Below are 14,381 nucleotides of genomic sequence, written 5' to 3'. Positions count from 1 at the left end.
TTCAACAGCCAACAGAATATAGCTTTTCAAAATCTATTAATGTACAAAAAGATTCTAGATAACTACATAATTTGAAACATTAGGAACAGAGTTTCAAATCGCCTAACAGCCAGCTCATTGAATACTGCTGGAATTGAAAAATCTAGAGTTATCATTTCCAGCGAATTAATAAGGATGACTGGGAGAGTAAAAGCTGTGGGACATTTGTTCAGCCAGCTGCTCTTTGGGCAGCTGGAAGAAACCAGGATTTCATAAAATGGGTCTAAAGTCAAGTCTGTAAGCTATTTCTAGGAATTACTATAAACGCTATATGGTGGATACGCCATTTTGTACTCTGCACCTTTAGTAGCTAGCTACTAATGACCACACCAAGTTGAACAAGTACTCATCTAAGCCACTGTAAATTACAAAAATTATGACATTAAACAATCAGTAATGCTTCAAGCTCAACAGGTACTTTAACATACTTTACCAATGGTTCTTCAGTGCTGGTCATAACTTCAGCCTGAAGACATGCCCCTAGTGAGAGTCAGTCTTTTGCATGTGTTTTTATATCTCTGAAGTACCAAAAACTTGAAGCCGGTGCCACAGCACGAAATAGGAGAGAGCTGCTGCATTCTTTGAAGGAGTCCATCCAAGACTGACACCGTAGAAGCAGCTTTCGACACCACATTCCTCGAAAGATGCATCATAACAATTCTCCCTTCAGCTAGTATAACCCTTTGTACACCCCACTAAACTATATGTAAAACCATAAAAGGAAAATGCCCAAAAATGACCACCTAGTACACTACAGTACTCCACCCACCTCCTAGCACCCCAGAATCTACCAACTCCCCCTCCTCCCCAGAGTGTAATAGCTATGGAACTGGTCCTCCGCATTCTTAATCTTATCCACCGACTGTCAAATGTGATCAGCTGGGTGAGAGATGCTTCCTGGCTTTTAGGGAACGTAGGTGCAGCATTCTTGACCGATAACAGCACAAGTATCTCCTTTCTCTGCAAGCAGGTAATCTAAGGTCATCCAATTCTGCAAGGCAACCATTCAAATAGTCATCATTTCAGCTGGTACTTGAGTCAGCACATCCTCCATGTGCTTGAAAGCTGCAGCTATCTCATTAGCCAATGTCTCCATCACACAGGCCATGCACATCAGTTCCCAGGACAGCCTGGTCATATTATATGTGGGGAAAGGCTATTATCCAAAACCATTCTACCTTTGTGAAAGCCATCTTACTATGCCCACTGCAACAGGCAGGGTGCTCATCTAGGGCACTGAGGTGGTGCATGTAAAGCACTAGATATTCCAAATAGTATCAGCTGCACCACCCAGTGGATGTTCGCGGTAGGCCCAGGGTCTACTACTCCAGTTAAGTGCCATTTAGTGTCCACCTTCACTGTACCATTCGGCGTAGACCATTCATTCAAGGATACCGCTGCTCACACTCGCTGTGTCCCACGGGACCTGTGCCTATCATACCACCTACACCAACATTCCTTCCCATTCCCTGTTGGCTGGGGAATCACTTCCAGAGTCGGGACCTTTGGGTTAAACAAATTATATGCAGGGAAATACCAGCCCGGGGCGAGATTGGCTGGAATGAACTACTCCCTCCTGCTCTCAAAACAAAATGCCAAAAACCCAAAAAGCTGAACAAGTTTGTCCAACAGTCTTTTTCCTCATCTTCGAAGGAGACTGGTATTATTGGCATCCATAATGAAGGGTGTTTAGGGATCCTCATGCAAATCCAGCAATCCAATACATTGGTCTTGTTTGCATATTCATACACCATCCACAGGAACAAGTTATAGGACCTCATAGCATAGGTCAGTGTCATTACTACTGCTGTCAGCATCCACAACTTTGCCTTTCTGTAATAAATGGAGACAAACTCACTGACTCGATTAGTCACTGGGTTAGACATAAAACAACCTCGTAACAAAAACAACTGTTAGGATTGCTCTCCAGATCTTCCAAAATATGAATTCCAAATTTCCAACCTAACTGTTCACCTATGAACAACTTCGCCAAATACTGACTTCCCGCTGAAGCGTGGGGATCTACTATCAGGAACAGAGATACAAATTTCCTTCACTGTGTCCTGGATTCCACATGGCCAGTGTGAATCTGGGCCTCTAAAACCAATCCCATGGAAAACAAATAAAGAAACTAGGATAATTGTAACACCCTGGGAAAGGTTTCACCGCTATTGCAATGGTCTTTCCGTGCGGGTTGACCTAGAGCCCGTCCTGGAGCCTACAACTAGTAAGAGGACTCTGCGGTGACACCGGGCGACTGAAGGACCAACATTAGAATGGTCCCTGCCCTGAAGGGGATTCCGACTCAGAGCATGAGGAAGAGATTCCCAACCTTTCTCAGGCTGAGTCAGATGAAATCGGCAGGGCTATCTGTAGACAGACTAGGTTTTGGCAGGACCCTGAAAGGGATGAAGCGGGGCTCAGTCAAAGGACGGAGAGATCCAAGTTGCGGGAGGGCATGAGTGATAGACCGGGGGAGGCCTCGCCACAGAGATCAGAAGTATCCAAGGAGTGTCAGAATCCACAGCAGGAGATGATGGGGTAAGGAAGTCTCAAAGAATCAGACCATTGGACAGGTTGGCCGGTGTAGCACCAGGTGAACAGAGTGTGGCACCTATTGCCTTGGGGAGCTATGTCACTACCTTTTACACCTGTTTAGACTTTGTGCTGTTTGAAGGGTTGGCAAATTATCTCAGTGTCATGAGGATATGACTAATTTTGGTAGGGGGTGGGGGAAAAGAGTGTAACACTCTGGAAAAGGTTTCACTGCTAATGTAATGGTCTTTCTGTAGAAGCAGTGTTTGGGTTATGGTTAGAGATAACGGGTGCTCTGAAATGTGAGCTGTCCAATGAAGGGAGTGTGTTTTCATGCTGTGTGCCTGACACCGAGGTAATCTGGGTTTTTTGTTTGGCGGGAGATGGGGAGAGAAGACACCAGAGAGGAGAGGTAGTAGGAGTGGAGCTGGGAGTCAATGATGCCCGGGGTAATCAATGGAGGATCGGAGAAAAGGGAAACTTGAGCTCCAACTTGTGCACATTAGACTGCTTCATTAAAATGGGCCCTTTTGCTTTTTCTTTACTAACCCTTCAGTCAAATTAACGATAAGCTAAATTGTTTAACTGTATATGGTGAACGGTGTTATTTAGTGGTACTGAATTGTAGCAGGGTAACAAATCACGCAGCATCCACAGAAAGAGGGGATTTCGGGCGACCTCAATCTCACATGTTTGGTGGGACGAGAGATTGTCCTCCCTGGACTTGTGCAGCCGACAGAACCCGAGTATTACACAAATAAAAAATCCACGCTTGTATTTTTCTTCTTTCAGAACCATCGAAAGTATCTACAAAAACTTAGAATAAATAGTTCATTCCAAAAAGTAAAAAATTTTCCAAAGAATGAAGGAAAAGACGGCTAGGTGCATCAACACATTCACACAGCTGCTTAAAGGGACAATTTTCTTAAAGGACAGAGTTCCTGCAAAATCACTTCACCAGGTAGTAAAATATTTTTACTGGTTACCTATTCCACTGAAGCACATGAGTAATTCAAACATCCTTCTGATGTTGATTTAATAAACACGGACAGACTTTGCACTCCAACTCTCACTCAAGTGAATTCACATGTGGCCACGCCTCAAATGACCCCCTCACTATGGGGGTGGGGCAGGAAGGCACCACCCATATAACCATATAACAATCACAGCACGGACCAGGCCATCTCGGCCCTCCTAGTCCGTGCCAAACTCTTAATCTCACCTAGTCCCACCTACCCGCACTCAGCCCATAAACCCCCACTCCTTTCCTGTCCATATACCTATCCAATTTTACCTTAAATGACACAACTGAACTGGCCTCTACTACTTCTACAGGAAGCTCATTCCACACAGCTATCACTCTTTGAGTAAAGAAATACCCCCTCGTGTTTCCCTTAAACTTCTGCCCCCTAACTCTCAAATCATGTCCTCTCGTTTGAATCTCCCCTATTCTCAATGGAAACAGCCTATTCACGTCAACTCTATCTATCCCTCTCAAAATTTTAAATACCTCGATCCAATCCCCCCTCAACCTTCTACACTCCCATGAATAGAGACCTAACTTGTTCAACCTTTCTCTGTAACTTAAGTGCTGAAACCCAGGTAACATCCTAGTAAATCGTCTCTGCACTCTCTCTAATTTATTGATATCTTTCCTATAATTCGGTGACCAGAACTGTACACTATATTCCAAATTTGGCCTTACCAATGCCTTGTACAATTTTAACATTACATCCCAACTTCTGTACTCAATGCTCTGATTTATAAAGGCCAGCGTTCCAAAAGCCTTCTTCACCACCCTATCTACATGAGACTCCACCTTCTGTGAACTATGCACTGTTATTCCTAGATCTCTCTGTTCCACTGCATTCATCAATGCCCTACCATTTACCCTGTATGTTCTATTTGGATTATTCCTGCCAAAATGTAGAACCTCACACTTCTCAGCATTAAACTCCATCTGCCAACGTTCAGCCCATTCTTCTAACCGGCATAAATCTCCCTGCAAGCTTTGAAAACCCACCTCATTATCCACAACAATTCCTTCCTTAGTATCATCGGCATACTCACTAATCCAATTTACCACCCCATCATCCAGATCATTTATGTATATTACAAACAACATTGGGCCCAAAACAGATCCCTGAGGCACCCAGCTAGTCACTGGCCTCCATCCTGATAAACAATTATCCACCACTACTCTCTGGCATCTCCCATCTAGCCACTGTTGAATCCATTTTATTACTCCAGCATTAATACCTAACGACTGAACCTTCTTAACTAACCTTCCATGCGGAACTTTGTCAAAGGCCTTGCTGAAGTCCATATAGACTACATCTACTGCCTTACCCTCGTCAACATTCCTCGTAACTTCTTCAAAAAATTCAATAAGGTTTGTCAAACATGACCTTCCACGCACAAATCCATGCTGGCTAATCCTAATCAGATCCTGTCTATCCAGATAATTATAAATACTATCTCTAAGAATACTTTCCATTAATTTACCCACCACTGATGTCAAACTGATAGGTCTATAATTGCTAGGCTTACTTCTAGAACCCTTTTTAAACAATGGAACCTCATGAGCAATACACCAATCCTCCGGCACAATCCCCGTTTCTAATGACATCTGAAAGATCTCTGTCAGAGCTCCTGCTATCTCTACACAAACTTCCCTCAAGGTCCTGGGGAATATCCTGTCAGGACCCGGAGATTTATCCACTTTTAAATTTCTTAAAAGTGCCAGTACTTCCACCTCTTTAATTGTCATAGGTTCCATAACTTCCTTATTTGTTTCCCACACCTTACACAATTTAATATCCTTCTTAGTGAATACCGAAAGAGAAGAAATCATTCAAAATCTCTCCCATCTCCCTCGGCTCCACACATAGCTGACCACCCTGATTCTCTAAGGGACCAATTTTATCCCTCACTATCCTCTTGCTTTTAATATAACTGTAGAAACCTTTCGGATTTACTTTCACCTTATTTGCCAAACCAACCTCGTATCTTCTTTTAGCTTTTCTAATCTCTTTAAGATTCCTTTTACATTCTTTATACTCCTCGAGCAATTCCTTTACTCCATGCTGCCTATATCTATTGTAGACATCCCTCTTTTTCCGAACCAAGTTTCTAATATCCCTCGAAAACCATGGTGCTTTCAAACCTTTAACCTTTCCTTTCAACCTAACAGGAACATAAAGATTCTGTACCCTCATAATTTCACTCCTAAATGACCTCCATTTCTCTATTACAACCTTCCCATAAAACAACTTGACCCAATCCACTCTCTCTAAATCCCTTCGGCATCTCCTCAAAGTTAGCCTTGCTCCAATCAAAAATCTCAGCTCTAGGTCCAGTCCTGTCCTTCTCCATAATTATATTGAAGCTAATGCTATTGTGATCACTGGACCCGAAGTGCTCCCCAACACATACATCTGTCAGCTGACCTATCGCATTCCCTAACAGGAGATCCAACACTGCCCCATCTCTAGTCGGTACTTCTATGTATTGTTGCAAAAAACTATCCTGCACACATTTCACAAACTCTAAACCAGAGGTCGGCAACCTGCGGCTCCAGAGCCACATGCGGCTCTTTGATCTCTGTGATGCGGCTCCCCGTGGTTTGTTAGCTTTTGAAATGTAATTCGAAATTTGAAGATTATGGTGATCTTGTACAATATGAAAACTTTGCGGAGACACCGTTTCCTGGCACATCCGAACCGGCTCACAATTAGCCACCGTTCCGACTAAGGGAGATAGCCTATGGGGGTTTGTGAGTACGTGTCTTTTGGAGCATCCGCGCCCACGGGGATGGGTTGAGGGAGGCTTTAAAGCAAGGCTGTTTAGTTCGAATAAAGTTACCTTTGACTGCAGTCTTTATTTTAGCGCTGCGTGTAGCGCTACACCGCTACAACGTGTTTTTTATCGCTATTAATATACATCACAACTGCCAATGCCTGACACCCGCCAGTGCGCGCTTTCTTTTAATTCTTCGATCCAAGGTAGGCTACCTATGTAGTAACCTTCAACCCAACGTCTTTTTTTCGGAGTTCAAAATGTTTTTGTTGCATGCAGAAATGTAATTTCGTTTTCTCTGCAGGAGTTCATCAATTTCAAAAATGCAACACATTATAGTTTGTTTATACATAGCATAAAGGCAAAAAAAACCCGTTGTATGCAGTGTTATTTCATTTTGTGGCTCCCAGTGTTTTCTTTTCTGTGGGAAATGGGTCCATATTGGCTCTTTTAGTGGTAAACGTTGCCGACCCCTGCTCTAAACCATCCAGCCCTTTTACAGAATGAGCTTCCCAGTCTACGTGTGGAAAATTAAAATCTCCCACAATCACCACCTTGTGTTTACTACAAATATCTGCTATCTCCTTACACATTTGCTCTTCCAACTCACGCTCCCCATTAGGTGGCCTATAAAACACTCCTATCAGTGTCACTACACCTTTCCCATTCCTCAATTCCACCCAAATAGCCTCCCTAGAGGAGCTCTCTAATCTATCCTTCCAAAGCACCGCCATAAGATTTTCCTCGGACAAACAATGCAACAGCTCCTCCTCTGGCCCCTCCTACTCTATCACACCTGAAGCAACTAAATCCAGGAATATTTAGTTGCCAATCACACCCTTCCTGCAACCATGTTTCACTAATAGCTACAACATCATAATTCCAGGTAGCAATCCACGCTTTAAGCTCATCCACCTTTCTTACAATGCTCCTAGCATTAAAATAGATACATTTAAGATACTCTCCACCTCCTCCTCTCTTTTCATCCCTAACAATGCATTCAAATTTATTATCCTTTTCTTTCTTCTCCCCTACATCTTCGGGCTGAGCGCATCCCTTCTCCATCACCTGCCTCTCCTCCCTCACACACTGTCTACTTACTTGCTCTACTGGTGAACTAACCTCCTCTCCCATAGTTTCCTCAAATAGATTCCCGCCCCCCATCTTACTAGTTTAAAGTCTGCCCTGTAGCCCTAGCAAACCTCCCCACTAGGATATTGGTCCCCCCAGGATTCAAGTCTAACTCGTCCTTCTTGTACAGGTCACGCCTGCCCCAGAAGAGGTCCCAATGACCCAGAAACTTGAATCCCTGCCCCCTACTCCAATCCCTCAGCCACGCATTCATCCTCCACCTAATTCCACCCACCGCTCGAAGTTCTGGCAGTGCCTTTTGCAGAACCTCCAGAGGGATATAGGGAATCCTGGGTGGAATGGGAGAAATTCTGCAGAGGACAGGAGGAATTCTTATTGTGAGAAGGCTTTGAAAATAACCCTTCATCCTTATTGGCTTCCTGACCTCTGCCCCTGGCAGTGCTCCCTCCACTTGACAGTCAGAGTGAAAACCCCATTTACCCCTATACCTCAAGATCACTTATATAATATGCACACCCGACTACAGGGACTCTAACCCTTCCAAGAACCAAATGGCTGCATTTACAGTACCCAACTGCCATTAACGGCAGCGTCACCCCTTTCAAGTGAAGAACTGCTGCTTTAACCAAATGCCCTACCATAGCGAGGGTCAAGTCAGAGATCTCTGGTCAGCCATGACTTTTACCTTATAAACCTGTAATGAGAGCCCACTGCTGAAGGGCTCTGGTCCTTTCATCTACAGTGCTCCACTCCACTCCTGCAGGGCCTTAAATCCCACTCAAGGAGGGATTTTAACCACCGCTGCTACCCAATCCTATAATGATGTATTACCCTCACGGGAAGCAAACAGATCCTCAGGGTGCTATTGATCCATATTTGGACCCCCTTCCCCCCATTCCATATCCTCAACCACAAGGACAGAGGCTGCCCCAGCTTCTTTGTACGTCCCCCAATCCCACTAATTTCTTAGTGGAGAGCTCTCTGATCTCTATCCTCTCAGATCACAATCACTCACACTCAGATCTCACACACACAGAGCCAAAGACACCCTTACCTGGTCTGGGACTGTGAGGTTACCAGTCTGGCCGGTACTACCTTAGGTGCATAAAGGCAAGGGGAATCTTTACAAGGGGAATTCATAGGACTCTGCTCTATTCTCTTCACCTTCTTCACCATGTGGATGCGGATCAACTCCCCACAGCATCAAGGCTCAGTCCTTAACAGGATCCATTTGCCAAATAGCCTATCAACTAATAAAATTTCAGTAATTCGAGTATGCCCAATGGGCCATCTCCACACCCTTCTCTTCGAGCTCTTTGGTCAAGAGTTTGTGCAGCTTCCCCCTTCCTGAGACTATCTCCTGCTGAGTGCAGTCATCTCATGGTGCCTTACAATGGCTGCCAGCAGCCAGAAAGCTTTCCTCCAGCTCCCCTTCCTCTTGGGGAACCCTGCCCGATTAAGTACTGAGACTGTGAGGTGTCCTACTTGCACCACACGGGAGTCCAACTTGTCTGACCAGTCTACAGGGGCCCAGAAGACCATCAGTAGGCTGGATAGACTCCCAAATCCTGCATTACCCTTGGTCCAACTCTGGTCTTAGCTCTACTCACACAAGGACTCTTTCTTACTTTTCCTTCTAAAGGAATTCACTTTCCATCCAAACACAGAACCTTGCTCACAGCACCAGCTGTTATGGGACAGTAGGTTCGCAGATTCAGCAAGTGGGACAGAAGGCTCTGATTACAAGTAATCATATTATACATTTATTTACAGAAACAGTAAACACTTGACCAAACATCTCAGTCAATAAGTACTCTATCTAAGCCACCCTAGATTACAAAGGTTATGACACTACACATTCAGTAGAACTTCAAACTCAACAGGTACCTTACAAGCTTTACGTAACTACAAAACTGAACATTCAACAGGTATTTAGTGTGCATGTGGGCCCAGCTAAAATGTTAACTCTCAATAAGTCAATATATCCACATAAACACTTTAAAGATAATTTAAGTCTATACTCCATATATTACATTTCACTGGTTTGCAGTTTGCAAGTCCACAAATTACAGAAAAACACAACTTATGGTGCACATGCATTAACAAATCAAGCCTATGAGATGCAATCTAGAATGACACAAAGGTTCATAATTTCAGTCCTATTAGATACCTTGCCAAGTATAGGAAGATCAACAGAACCCCAGGTGTCTGCTCCCCAGTGGACCAATCCTGAAGCAAAGTCAGCAGTAACCATCCCTGCAACTAGTTTAAAAAAAATAATTGCAGTTAGAAGAAATCTCATTAACTTACACATGACATACTTACACCACTGGGCAAATAAATCTTAAGTATGTCCTTTAAATAACATCCCCATAGCAATTCACAAACAAGAGATTCTGCAGGTACTGGAACACACAAAATGCTGGAGGAACTCAGGTCAGGCTGATGTTATGATGAAAACCCAAAACATTAGCTGCTTATTCTCCTCCCTTGATGCTGCCTGACCTATGGAGTTCCTCCAACATTTTGTGTACTCCCATATGTATTCACTGATTTTAAGTAATTTTGCACACAACATCAGGAAGACGAAAGAGCCGATCGTGGACTTCAAGAAGGGCAAGATGACAGAACACATACCAATCCTCAAGGGGGAAAATCAGAAGTGGAGAGAGTGAGCAGTTTCAAGTCCTTGGGTGTCAAGATCTCTGAGGATCTAACCTGGTCCCAACATATCGTTGCAGCTACACAGAAGGCAAGACAGCGTCTATATTCATTAGGAGTTTGAAGAGATTTGGTATGTCAACAAAAACATTCAAATACCTATGCATTCTGACAGGCTGCATCATTATCTGGTATGGGGGGGTGGGGGAGGACCAAATGAAGTAGAGGGTTGTAAATTTAGTCTGCCCCATCTTGGGTACTAGCCTACAAAGTCCTCAGGACATCAAGAAGCAGTGTCTCAGAAAGACAGTGTCCATTATTAAGGACTCTCAGCACCCAGGGCATGCCCTTTTCTCACTGTTACCATCAGGTAGGAGGTACAGAAGCCTGAAGGCACACACTCAGTGATTCAGGAACAGCTTCTTCCCCTCTGCCATCCAATTCCTAAATGGACGGTGTTCCTGTGAACACCGCCTCATTTAAAAAAATATATTATTTCAGTTTTTGCATGATTTTAATCTATTCATTATATGTATACTGTAATTGATTTACTTATTATTTTTATTTTTTCTTCTAAAGTATGTATAGCATTGAAATGCTGCTGCTAAATTAACAAATTTCACAATACATGCCAGTGATAATAAACCTGATTCTGATTACTGCAACTCCCATCGTATTGAACAACTCATACTTATAAAGCACTTAATTTAAAAATATATTCTGAATTATAACCTGAATATCTTTATTTTTCCCTTTCAGGGTTCTTTTAAAGACCCTGACCTGGAGCTACACACCAACTTCAGTTCTTTGTGGGAATGGTGCCCACTTTCAGGGTCTCATGACTGGCCATTATTTGAAGTACAAAGGACGTGGCCAAGAAGATTAGCTCACCATCAGAGTTTTGGGATTCCGTGGCTCTAGAGGTGGACGGACTTGAGGTCGGTGCCTCTGCAGGAAATCAGTGTGTGTCGTTGGAGATGGAAGATCTCTGGCTGTGTGCCCAGAGACCCAAGTTCTTTGGGCACAGAACTCGGAAAAAGTGATGCAAGGGACTTTTAACATTTTAAATCAGCAAGTTGTTTGTTACATCCATCCTCTCACTGTGAAACAGAGACACCTCTTTTTCCGACAGGATGAGGGCGCCTGTGTTATGTCGAATTACTGGGTGAACGAGTAGACTTTCAGGTACTGCAAGTCTGTCTTTTTACTGATGCTTTGTTGCACATTTGAGTGCTCAGTAGGAGTGGCACCGATGCTTTTTTTTGCTGGTAGGAGGGGGATCTGAGGGGATTTTGGGTTCCAACATTTAACTGTCATTCATTCTTTGGTGCACTCCTCTGTTATCATGGATGGTTGAGAAGAAAAAGAATTTCAAGATGTATATTATATACATTTCTCAGACAAATGTATCTTTGAAACCTTTGAAATTCTTAACCCTTGAAAGAGGCATAGTGTAAGGATGATTGAGGGTAAAAAAAAAGTGGCGAAATATTCATGTGCACTGTAATCCCCAGTTAATGGACTCAGGTTCCTGAAGAGGCTTACAATGGGCCAAAAAAGTAAATTGAAAAGGTACAGTAAACCTTTCCACAAAGGTGATACAGCTACTGTGAATGGTTTGAAAAGTCACAATCATCTTTCAACAAGGATGCAGTAAATCAAAAGCTTAACTACACTTGCTTTGACAAGCTGAAGTTTACAAGTCATTCAAAAGGCTATCACTGCCAGATGCTCAAGAGTTTTATCTTCCACAATACATACAAAATGCTGGAGGAACTCAGCAGGCCAGGCAGTATCCTGAGTTCCTCCAGCATTTTGTGTGTTGCTTGGATTTCCAGCATCTGCAGGTTTTCTTATTTATTATTTTCCTCAATTTTAGTCTTACTTAGTAGACTCCTTTCCACTGATCCACTCAAGACTGTGAAATGTTTTAAAAGATGTATCTGCACTTGAAGATTATGAAACGTTTTTCCACCTTTTTGCTGCACAGAAACCAAACCTTCATCGGCAACAAATTAAATAAACACCTTTGTAGTAAAGATCCATGTTTATTAACGAGGGGAGGGGAAAAAAGCTGTTACTTTGAGAGAACAGGTAATCTCTGATTACCTCTCAGCATTATTAATGATTGATAGATTGGTGGGGATGTTGTGGGCATACTTGGTCAACTTATCTGGTGAGTAAGCTTATGTTGAGAAAGATTTCCCACCTATTGTTTTGGAAGAGAAATTTTGCATGTATAGTTTTGGGCATTACTGTGATTATTTGAATCAACTTCACTGATCTTTTGTAAAATTTTAAATAATTTAGTAGATTAGTCTTTATGCAAGGCCTTTATTAAATTGCATCCATGCAAGTCCAAATTGTAATTAATATTTCTAATCTATAGGTCTTCAATTACACTAGTCACCTTGGCTAGAGACGGTTAAGATCTGGCTCAAAGTTATTTCTTTGCTAGTACGAACATTATTCATAAATAATTTGCAATTTATAGCCCAATTTAGACTCTAATCTCCAATTTAAAACACTCATCCATGCTTTCATTACTTCCAGACACTAAGTGTAGTCCACCCTTTCATCCTGCAGCATCTATATCAGGGGTTACCAACCCGTATGCTATGGACTCCTGCCATTAACTGAGGAGTCCGTGGACCCCAGGTTGGGAACCCCTGTCACTCTTCAGTTGAGAATGGACTCTTGCCTACATCCTAGTGCCCACAGCCTCAATACTGTCTTTAGTAAAATCCTATCCTGTCTTCACCAACTTACAATAAATAACCTTTACCAAGTCTCCAGCATTGCTCAGTTTAAAATTCTCATTTAATCCTTCACCTAGCCCAAAACAAGAAGCACTGCACTGAAATCTCAGATTAGATTTCTACATTCACTTCTCAGGAGTGGATCCAAATGCAGTAAAACTTAATTTGCCTCTCTTAACCTGTATCATTACCTAACTTTGTCAATTTTGTCATTTCTATAAGCTAATAAGTTTTTATCTATGTCAGTTCCCATTTTTTTTTGAAAGAAAGGAAACTAGCTCCTGAAATAGGATTTATAAACCAAACCACACAGGCCATGGATTCCAGCTTGTATATCATATTTCACTCAAACAGCACTTTTAAGCAACACTTTCCAGCCCAGCTAGATTAAAAAAAAGCACATTTGCCAATATTGTATTGTTGAAATTTGTAGCCATTTACCTTTATAGAAACACAACAGCAAGTTCATACTAGTGCACTCACATCTACTGTGTTGAGCGGCCATGTCTAAAACCAATTCCAGCCTAAGCAAGGATCTGGACACACTGCAATTTGCTTATTGCCACAATGGATGCAATTTCACTGGCTCTTCACTTGGCCTTGAATAATCTGGACAATAGCAATACCTGTGTCAGACTGCTGTTTATTGATTACAGCTCAGCATTCAACACAATCATACCCTCAGTTCTAATCAACAGTCTCCAAACCTGGGCCTTTAACTCCCTCTGCAACCTGATCCCTGACTTCATCAACAGGAGACCCCAGTCTGTGCAGGTCAGGAAAAAGCGTCTCTTTGCTGACAATCAACACTGGCACACCTCAAGGATGCTCTAACCCAATGCTCTATTCTCTTTACACCCACAATTCCGTTGCTAGGCACAGCTCAAATGCCAGCTGTAAATATGCTGAAGAAAACTATTGTTCGCAGAATTTCAGATGAGGTGGTGCAATGAACAACATAGTTCAGCTGGTTGACACTGCAGCAACCTTGCACTCAACATCAGTAAAACCAAGGACTTTGGAAAAGGGAAGTTGAGGGAATTCATACAGTCCTCATCGCGGGATCAGAAGTGCAAAGGGAGAGCAGTTTCAAGTTCCTGGGTGTCAAAATCTCTGAAGATCTAACCTGGGCCCAACATATTGATATGATTACAAAGAAGGCACAATAGTTGCTATATTTCATTAGGAGGTTGAGGAGAATTGGTATGTCATCAAAGATACTCGCAAATTTCTACAGATGTACCGCAGAGAGCATTCTAAGTTTGTATCACTGTCATTGCATGCTGGGGCCACTGCACAGGATTGGAAAAAGCTGCAGAAGGTTGTAAACTCTCCCAGCTCCATCATGGCACTAGCCTCCCCAGCATTCAGACACCTTCAAAAGGTGGTGCCTCAAAAAGGCAGCATCCATTGCCCAGGAACACAGCCTCTTCTCACTGCTCCCATCAAGGTGGTGATACAGAAGCATGAAGATACACACTCAACATTTCAGGAACA

The 14,381-nt window shown here is 42.8% G+C and overlaps 1 protein-coding gene across 1 annotated transcript in view; it reads right to left on the bottom strand.

Annotated features, from left to right (window-relative positions):
• LOC132399777 (ubiquitin-conjugating enzyme E2 variant 1-like) overlaps positions 1-14,381 on the bottom strand; it is a 113,628-nt gene that overhangs the window by 77,318 nt on the left and 21,929 nt on the right. Inside the window, exon 3 of the mRNA XM_059980510.1 lies at positions 9,635-9,726. Coding sequence (XP_059836493.1) covers positions 9,635-9,726 — 92 coding nt within the window. The remainder of the gene's footprint in view (positions 1-9,634; positions 9,727-14,381) is intronic.

Source organism: Hypanus sabinus, chromosome 9, assembly GCF_030144855.1.
Source record: "Hypanus sabinus isolate sHypSab1 chromosome 9, sHypSab1.hap1, whole genome shotgun sequence".
NCBI lineage: Eukaryota > Metazoa > Chordata > Chondrichthyes > Myliobatiformes > Dasyatidae > Hypanus > Hypanus sabinus.
The sequence above is the reverse complement of the archived record's forward strand: the minus strand, read 5'-3'. Positions and strand labels throughout refer to the sequence as shown.